Source organism: Triplophysa dalaica, chromosome 12 (genome assembly GCF_015846415.1).
Source record: "Triplophysa dalaica isolate WHDGS20190420 chromosome 12, ASM1584641v1, whole genome shotgun sequence".
Classification (NCBI taxonomy): domain Eukaryota; kingdom Metazoa; phylum Chordata; class Actinopteri; order Cypriniformes; family Nemacheilidae; genus Triplophysa; species Triplophysa dalaica.
In genome coordinates this window covers 11,422,976-11,433,619 of record NC_079553.1, presented here as the reverse complement: position 1 = coordinate 11,433,619, position 10,644 = coordinate 11,422,976, and the positions used below count along the sequence as shown (strand labels likewise).

The 10,644-nt window shown below is 37.7% G+C and overlaps 1 protein-coding gene across 1 annotated transcript; it reads left to right on the top strand.

Annotated features, from left to right (window-relative positions):
- Positions 1-9,219: 9,219 nt before the first annotated feature.
- Positions 9,220-10,368, top strand: uts2r3 (urotensin-2 receptor 3). The gene has a single exon (XM_056763062.1). The coding sequence runs from the start codon at positions 9,220-9,222 to the stop codon at positions 10,366-10,368; it is 1,149 nt and encodes a 382-aa protein (XP_056619040.1).
- Positions 10,369-10,644: the final 276 nt, after the last annotated feature.

Below are 10,644 nucleotides of genomic sequence, written 5' to 3'. Positions count from 1 at the left end.
TCAATATGATAAAATCGAAATGACTGAAAGCCTTCTCCTTTACTGACTGTTTATTGGCTCAGCAAACAAAATGATGTGGGGTTCCTTGCAGTGTTTACTAAAACGCACAGCACGTTCCCCGAGATCCCATTTTCAACCTTTAGTTAGTGTGTAATATTGCTGTGAGAGCATAAACAATACCTGCAAAATGAAGGCTCAAAGTACAGTGCAAAGCGAGATATAGTCTTTAACAGAATTCGCTTTCATGGACTACAGAGAACGACTGGATCGGACTACAGACATCTACTTCCCGGGTACATTATGTCACTATTCCAAGTGCTTTTAATAACCTCTGCCCAAAGGAATACGCAAAAAAATGGTCGAGGTCTTCCTTAGAGAAGAGGAAGAGCCGCTGGAGTAGTGTTCGGTTGTCAGAGATCTTAAACATTTGACTAAGCTACGCAGCTACACACATTCTAAGTTAACGAACGGTCAAATAACAGCTTCCATGACTTTAACTTCGTATATGTGCGCTTACCTCTAAAACACTTATTTGAAACATCCGTGCGCGATGCGCAATCTCTAACAAAGATTGACGTTTGCACATGTACTTGCAGACCTCCGTTAGACTTCAATGGATCCGCATGTTTTAACTGATAAAGTGAAGTTGATGCCATTGTTACTGTTTATTGCTCAAAGCCAAAGTTTATGAATACATGTGCACTGAGAGGCTCATATTTTTGCAACAGTATACTGTCCTGCACTTTTTATTTTGCTTGCACATTTTATTCTTATTTATTTATTTTTTCTTTTTTATTTCTACCATATTTCTGTATATTCTCTTGTGTTGTGTACATATAATTGCACTGTCTATTGAGCGGACCTGACCTGACATTTCACTGCAGATTATATTCTGTATAATTGTGTATGTGACAAATAAAACATTGAAACCTTGAATATGGTGTGGGTGGGACGTCTTCACAAACTCTCTAAGCGTGGAACCAATCACGACAGACCGGGTCAGAATACCCAAAAACAATGCAAACAAATGATTATTTATGTTTAACATGTGGGTCCCATAGACTATACAAGGCCTCTAAGACAAGGCTCTTCATCTGTGAGGGCTCCCTGGCACTCCTTTACTACTGGGCCCTGTGAATACACTGTAAAAATAATATGATCAACAAGTCATGGCAACATATGTTACTTTAACTAATTATATTCAGTTAACCATGTTTCCACATTATTTTTCTTATATAAGAATCAACTTGATGTTTTTAAACCCCTTCAATGTCATGTAAATTCAAATTACTTGTTAATTTGAGTCAATGTTAAAATGTAAGACAGCAACTAATTTTTATAAGTATTCTTGCACACAGAGAATTTGTTGAGGTGACAGAACATGATTTCGGTGCACAGATATAGACACATTTGTAAATACAAATTTGCACATGTGTACATAGAATTATTACTTGTCCATCTTCCACATAGGTTGAATAGTTGAAATTACGCCCATCATCACTTTTTCTTTTGCCTAAATTGATTATTTTTAATAAAAAATGGCATGGAGAGAGAAATCTTAACTGTCAAATTTTACACACATTAATACAGTTTGCTGTACGTCTACAAAAAAAAACTTCAAAGATAAAAGCACAACCATTTCAATTGTTTTTTTATTCGCGTGATGCATTAAATAAGTGAATATATGACAGTTGTGCTTTTTATATGCCTTAGTTAACCTCATTGTTGATTTTTCATTGTGTAACTAAAATTAGACTTGTAAAGAGAAAACATATAAAAAATGATATTGCTATAACTTGATTCTGTAAACCCTTGTTGCAATATCCTATAGAAATTCCAAATATAATTTGGCTGAAAATATTTAAATCTGTAATCGAACCCATTGCTCTCTATGGCAGTGAAGTGAGGGGTCCACTGACAAATCCAAATCAAGATTTTGCTACATGGGAAAAACATCCAATTAAGAGCATGCATGTACATCTCTGTAAAATATACAAGTGCACCGACACACAAACATTGAATGCTGGCCCTGCCCTGATATTTCCCACATATGCACTTAAAGTGAGATTTCACAAAGTAACCACTAGATGACAGTAGACTTCTGTTATATCAGACTGGAGCACTTATTTGAACTTGTATACACGGTACAACTTGAAAGAAAGTCTCCTAATATAGTGAAAATAAACTCACATGGAGATGGATATGCTGCTACACTGACTGCTAAGATCCAAACAGAGTTAAAGGAGGGAATGTGCCTCTAATTGTGAAAGAATTTGTGGTTTTACAATAAAATGTATCTGTTCGAGGTTTTATGTAAAATAGGCTCCAATAGCCATGTAATTCATAAAGCTTTAATCACATATAACCTTGCGCTGTGAGGTTTAGTAGCCTAATAAACTTTAAGACGTTTTGCTTTATTGTTTTTGTGATTGAGAAGAATATCTATTAAAATAGAAAACATAACATTATTATTAATTATAATTAAGTTAAATAAATGAATGAATGAATGATTGAATAAATAAATATTAAGTGATGTCACAATGCTTCTTTTCATTTTGAAATGGACATGGAAGGAAGAATCCTTGATGTCAGAACACTGTGTTGGGTAATATGTTGCAAATATGATAATAATGTCATATAATCATATTCAATAGATAAACTAATAAATAGCAAATACATGAATAAAGCAAAAGTATTTAATGTAATATTAGTATTTGGGAAAGACTGTTGAATACATGTATCAATCATTTAGTCAAACATTTAGCAGAAAGCATGATTAGCAAAATTCATGGGGTCTGGGATTATACAATTTAACTTTTAGACTGCATGCAGTTCTTCCCATGCTACCTTTCAGCAAATTCATGTTCAGTGTGGTCCTGAAATGAGATAAACATCCAGCTGAACTCATGCCAATCTCCACTAGAGTCTGATTCACTCGCTCTGACTTGGGTTGCCAGATCCATAAAATGCTGAACTAAATGTCTAGTCCAGAGTCAGGGTTTTTGTTTAGCACACCAGAGTTGTTGCAGTGGAAGAAGTCTCCACAAATATACAACAAAATAAGAAATACAAACAGTTAGAAATTTGCAATTGTCTTTTCTCTTTAACCAAATTATTTTCAGCATGTCTGAATAAAAACTTACTTTTTAAAAACTCAGTTTTGCACAATTGCATAATAAGATAAGAATTTAAATCTCCAAATAAGAATTTAGCCAATTAATGTTAAGGATATAGAAGGAAAGTTCCGGTATGGTTGATGGACTGAATATGAGAAAACATGAGAATGTTGTTAAAGATCTGAGGATAAATGCCAGGACAGGTAACATGCAGCAAAAAAGTCTAATGATTTTCAATGCATCTCATTTAGATGCAAGTCGATTATAAATAAACTGGCTATTGGAGTAACATGAGTTCTCTGTTTTTGTCACAGAGGGCTACTGAAAGTGACGTGAATATAAACATCAGCACCAAAGACAGAGGATCAATATTTCATCTTGAACTCACTAATCAGTCTGCGGAGAAACAAACCATTTGTTACATGCTAAAATGTCCACCCATTTAATTAAATCTTCTGTACGGGGCAGTCAAACAAGTGGGCAATCTGTCAGTGGGCAGACGAGCACTGGAGAATTAATTAACATAATGTAAGTAAGGCACAAGGGCGGTTTAAAGCCATTTAAAGGGTCCCTGATTATTTATGTCGTGGTACCTTAATCAGATTGTTTTTCGTTCTAAATCCCCCCGTGTAGTGGCACAGCGCTGAAACACACACAGGCTGAACCGGGGGTCTCCGTGGGGCTGGGTGACTGTGTCTGGCAATTATGACCCCTTTGATGTTAAGGGAGACACCCTGGGAAGGGCAGGACCTTAAGTTTAAGGCATCAAGACTACCACACACCACTATATCTGATGTGTTAATCTGCACCGAGGCCTTGTGTCAGTGGGAAACCGTGGTGAGAAATTATGATGGGGCTGTTCTTCCAGAAATTATTGATAAAGGGGTTTGAAACAAAAACTGATAAAAAATTTAACCTGAATGCACGTTTTGAAAGACAATCTCTGCCAAATGCATAAATGCAAATGTATGTGATTGAAAGGGACTGGTTTTATAAATCCATTTTGTTCCAAGCTGGTTCGTGCTGGTTTGTTGCTGGTCTAGGCATATGTGTAAGACGTCTAGCTGGGACATCAACATCCATCCAATTGCTGGTCTTTCCAAAAAGAAATGGATGTTTATGTCAACCAATAGCATTCTTCTTTATAGAGATGTTTGAGTATAATCCTTCAGTGACACGCCAGACAAACTTGCTGTCTCCTTCTCCATGTCCCCGTCTCCACTGTCTCTCTCTCTCTCTCTCTCTCTCTCTCTCTCCTTTGCCTATTTTGGCAGGCCTGTGCCAGGTATTTGTTGAAATTCCACACACCCCGCAGGGAGAGGTATGTTGCCCTTCTTCTCGTCTTGGCCCCGGTGCCTGTCTCTGTCCATCTTGTGTTCTCAAATATACAGCACATGCCTGGGACACGCTAAGATCACTTCTCAAAGCCTTGCAGACTTCACACAGGAGTTATAACACAGTTTAGACCAACATAGCAGAATCTGAGAAGAGATTACCGGTCAAAGTGCCCCAACAGATATAATGAACAAAATAAGAAATTAAAAGAACAGTAACCCCAATTTCTGTCATTACACACTCATGTCATTCCAGACATGCTGTGTGTTAAAAAACAAAAGGAGGACATTTTTAAAACCTTTGCTAAACTTTTGTATGATTTTCTTCATTTAGCACTTTTAAACTGGCACACCTGTGCTTGATCACAGTCCATATGTGAACCAGTTGGCATTGACATCAAAAACACCTCTTTATTGTTTTAAAGGAACAGTTCAGCCAAAAATGAATATTCTGTCTACATTTACTCACCCTCTAGTTGGTTCAAGTCTGTATACTTTTCTTTGTTCTGATGAACACAAAGGAAGATATTTGAAAGAATGTAGTAAAAGGTGCACTTTTGAAAAGCATTGTATTTTTTCCTATTATGGTAGTCAATGGTGGTCAAGAACTGTTTGGTTACAAGCATTCGTTGTCCAAATCTTTCTGTGTGTTCTTCAGAACAAAGAAATTTATAAAGATTTTAACAACTCGAGGGTGGGTAAATGATGACAGAACTTTTATTTTTGGGTTAACTGTTCCTTTAAGTGGACTGCAGACTCAAATTAGTAGAAAATTATTAGAGAATTATATTTACATTTATGCATTTGGCAGACGCTTTTATCCAAAGCGACTTACATTGCATTATCCTATACATTTTTTCTTAGGTATACAATCCCCTGGGATCTGCTTTTTCACAATCAGTTTTGTCAGATTCACTTCAAATTTATACAAAATAGCCATCTGGTATAATGATGTGAATTTTCATGAAACCAGGTTCATTGGCTGGTTCGCAGAAAGCTTTTGTATGGCATCATATAATTCTATGGAATACATCGAGGGTGCTTTTTGCCATTTGGAGTGCTTTTTGTGTTTCATGGATAAAACCTCTGGTTTTTCAGTGGGTTTTGTTATGTTTATGTTTTGAGGGTTATATCACCCCATACTTTTAGTTTTTTTAAAGAACATTTTCCAGTGGAAATGCGGTTACACTCATATGAAATTCATCAACTTCATGAGACAGTGTAATATTAAAACAGTTAGATGCATTTTTGATTGATAATAGCAATGATCTGACAATTTCCGTTTTGGATAACTTCTCTGTTTAAGTGTGATTTGACACTTTTAACCTCGATGATTTCATGACAAAAATCTTAGAAGGTCAACATCCAACAGTAATCATAATGAGTCATTCTTTGTGAACATTTCTGAGTCTCAAATACTGTCAGTTTAACTCATTTTACTTATTGTGGTCACAGAAATGCATTGAAAAATATTGAACAGTGAAACCAGGATACTGATTCATTTAACAGATTCAATGGATGTCTGCGGTCAACTTCACACATACTCATTTCATTGATTAGATGTGTGTGAGTGTTGACTGTATCGGGTGTTGGGTGTTTGGTGCTGGTGTTAAGTTGAAGTGTTTCAGTAGTGTGTGTGTTGGCTGGAGTGTGTTGAATGCGCAGATATGTGTGTGTTGTCCTTGGAGGCTCTTGAGTAGATGTGTGTGTTGGCCCGTGGTGCGAAGCAGAAAATGGTGTCAGTAGCTCATGAGGAGACAGGATTATAACTTCTTTTGCCCTGTCTTTCTCTCATTCTATCGCTCTATTTCTGTCGTTCTTTCTCATTGGTTAGTAATTTACACCGAGCGTTACTTTACACTGGACTGCCTTCGTCTTATGAGTCATCTTCATTTTACAGGAAAGAACATGTGTGAGCAGATTCACTCACGTGCATCAAAGATCTAGAAACCAGACCTCCTGAGTTAAGGATCACATTTAAAATGAAATGGTGCTGAAAATTGACAATAAAATTAGGGTGAAGCTAAATAGGGATGTAAAAATACTGTAAATAGCCACAATCAATTTTGTAACTAGTCTTGGTCATGAAAAGTTAACATCCATTATTATATTCTTAACACAGACTATTGAAGCATCTGTTTCTGGTTTAAAGTGTACGTTTTATACATTATGAAATGTCCATGTGAACACATATTTCAGGCAGAGCAATTATGTGTTAGATATCCAGACCATGTATCACTTTCAACTTTTGCATGACTAAGGAGGTGAAAATGTCTTTGAAACATTTTCTGTCCATTAATGGTTATGTGTTGCTGTATGTTGGGGAGCAATATTTCAAGTGAAATATCTTCAGTGCCTTGTCTGTGGCTTGGATTGTGGTACGTTTTAAAATTTCATCCAACATTTTTCACGCATGATTCAGTCCCAAATAAAGGTTTTAATAATGTGCATTCATATGTTCTGTATAACTGAAAATCTTTTATGCTCCTTTACAACTCCTTGACAAATTCTCTAATGAATACCTTAAAAGTATTCCTTGCACGATTACAAATCCAAGAAACTTCAATGGGTGTTGGACATAAATATTTGTCTCTGACATTTACAAGTACTTTTTCTACGCTATACTTACTGTATTGCTCTTGGCATGTGTAAATATTGCCCCAAAGTGCAAATTAAAGTGAATCCAAAATCCAAATACAGGAGAAAAGTTAATGATAACAACATGAAGACCGCAAAAAATATCTTTGAGATTTAACACATCTGCAACATGTAATCATAGTCAGTCCTCTGCCAATGGGGATCAATCTAATCGCTCCAAGACTATTCATGATAATGTGGGTCTTTGTTAAAGACACCCCTCTTTCTCTAGTCTTTGAGCACAACCTCTCCTCATCCCTCCCATCATTTGCTTCTGACAACAAATGAGTGCGGGAAGTGACTGCCTGAGATCTACACTGAAACTTTCTGTCCGTCCATATTAAGAAATATCATCATACATTTAACAACATCTTGATGTATGACATATCATTTTATTTCATATGTCACAATTTGATAAGGATATTTTCGTTTCATAATTGTGCGGTTTAAGTCTGGATATACTGCAGGTCTACGTATGGAACATGCCATCCCTGAATACCCAGTTCACGGTAAGACAATTTATATAATCTAAATACAAATCCTACCGTTGTAATTTCGTTACTGGCGTATAATTATCGATTTTTTATATATTTTAGATACAAAACTAAATTATAGCAATAATGTATGTTTAATGCGTCGCTGTATTTCTCCGTACTTCTCCTCCGATTTCCAAATGTCTTTAACAATCTTTTTTCTGTCATAATGCAAATCACAAATCTATCTTAAATGTGACGATGTTTCTACATAGAGCAATGCAGGGTACCTAGCTAAAGATGCTTAAATTAAACTGTAGCCTACATATAAATAAATAGGCTACATGATTGGCATTCTTTTATTCTGAAAAAATAAATAACAAGAACTAAACTTAATGTTATGACAACGTTGGTAATGTTTATCTTACTCATAGTGCCTAAAATGTATTATGAAAGACACAGCTAGACCTTGACTGTTATTCGTTATTAAATACATAAATCTCCGTTGACTTATTTTTGTTCAGTTAGTTGGCGTATTTATTTACGATTCCTAACCTTTTTGCTAAGCTGTTTGACATATCTCGCCTTTGGTTTATTGGGCAAATCGTGGTGTATGAACAACACATAAAGAACATCTACAAGAAAAATACATAAATAAACTCATAAAATTATGAAGTACTGGTCCTATACATGAGGTGTGTCAATCCGTTAAAAAAGGTGTTATTTAAAGCACCCGGGCAATGGACGCGGCAGGATACTGCCATGTGCCAATGCTGCTGCGTTTAAACAGCAGCTCGTAAGCGTCTTTCAGGGTCACCATGTGCCATCTACATTCTTTCCCGTAATTCCAGTGTTCGTGTGCCCGCGGCACGGCTTTGATCTCCTCACCCGTCATCATAATTTCCATACAGAGCTTCTGAAACAGAGGTGTCAAGATGTCAAGCTTTGAGACATTTACATGAAGTCAGTAAATTACGCATTACGGAAATGAATATTTGCTCGATAATGTAACATTAACAATTTGATTTTACGGATTTCATATTATAGAATTTTACGGATTATATAGAAAATAAACAAATAAAACATGAAGTACACATATAATAAGATTGTAGCTTTAATGTGTGTACGAGGCAACTTTACTGTTCTTTAAATAATTATATTGATTTGATAGAAAGGGCTAATATGACATACATATATTTCCCCTTTGGGATTAAGGTTCTTGAGTTCGAAAAGTCAAATATGTTTGTGAGCAAAATATTTAACAAACACAAATTTAAATATTAAATATAAATATATTGGTGACATCGTTAATAATCAAATACCCCTAAACAGAACTACAGTAATTTTTATGCGTTGCGCAGCACTATTCTGTTTACTCATAAATTGTCAATTAAAACGAGTGACATTAAAACAAACTTTAATCACATCAAACAGATCAAAGGTTGTTATTGTTCTATTTGTTTTATTGTTTGTTTGTTTTTTCAAAAAGAAAACAATGTTGACGAATGCAAATTCTTTTAATCACAACAAAGGTTCACTAATCATATCTCTTGTTTCTCTAAGGCAGTGCCCAAAAAAGCTCTTCTAATGTGAATCCCCTCAAAATATTCTGAAGCTCCGGATATTTGCTCATCTTGGGACATCTGCCATTCAAGACAAATGGACATCTCCGGTTCAACTTCCCTTTCCTCCTCCCCTTCTCCTTCCTACACATTTCCCATTCTCAATAATTTCTCCCTTCCCTCCTCTTCCCCCTCTCTCTCTCCATCCCCAAGCGTAGCATCCACCGCTCTCTTCTGCCTTTTCCTATCACTCCTGTCTCTGTTGGGAATTCTGGGAAACCTATACACTTTAGGTCTTCTCATTCGGCGCCGCAGGACGTCAAGAAGGCGACGTACAGCTCCCATCTGTTGTTACAGCCTCCCCTGCCTCAGCCCCCCTTCTCCTTCTTTCTCTCCCTCCTCATCCCCCACCTCTTCCTCCTCTTCTTCCTCCCTGCACTTGCAGGTTCTAAGCCTGGCTTTAGCAGACCTGGTGTACCTCTCAACTGCCCCCTTTATCGTGTATGACAGTTTGGCGTCTGACTGGGCCTTTGGAGAACTCGGCTGCCGGCTCCTGCTAAGTTTGGACCTGCTCACCATGCACGCGAGCATCTTCACCCTCACTGCCATGAGTCTGGACCGGTATCGAGCTGTGGCCGACCCATTGGCAGCCTCCTCCACACCGTCATCCGGACTGTTGAGAGTAGCTTTGGCCTGGGGCTTTGCTGTAGCTCTGAGTTTACCCATGATGATCACTTTGCACCTTGAGGATGGAGAGAACCAAGAGGGCAAGTTGTGCGTGCCGGCCTGGGATGAGCAGAGTTCTAAAGCCTACCTCAGTGTGCTCTTTTGTACCAGCATCCTAGGCCCGGGACTGGCCATCGGAGCTTTGTATGCAGCCTTGGGGAGACTCTACTGGGTATCTCAGACTCAACCGGCCTGGGCAGGAGGGGGAAACGCCTACCCGCCTCGTGCACCTCGCCCCAAAGTTCTGCTCCTCATCCTGGGCATCGTGATAACGTTCTGGGCTTGTTTTCTTCCGTTCTGGATATGGCAGCTTCTGCCGCTCTACCGCCCAGATGTGCTGCGTGCGGTGCCAGTGGGCACGCAGGTCACCGTCAATCGCATCCTCACAGGGCTTACTTACGGAAACTCATGTGTGAATCCGTTCTTCTACACGCTGCTGACGGGCAAGCGCAGACGGACCAGCAGAAAGACGATAAGTGCAGCTGCCCCACTTTGCCATAAAGGCAGCTCTGATCAGTAGTGACATTTGTTTTGGCCTCCAAAAAGTACAGTCTACAAAGCCCATCACCAATATAGAAATGTTTCAAGAGATTACTTATTAGTTTGGGCTAAAGGGTTAAGGTTTATAGCTTTATACATGCCCTGTATATACAGCAACATTGTCAAAACCAAAATCGAATCGAATCTACTAATATATACTGTATATATATTATGTGTTACGGCCCTATAAACCAAAAAGACATAAGACATGTGAATGCTTATATGGAATCTTGGGTATATAACTTTTGACAGGGAC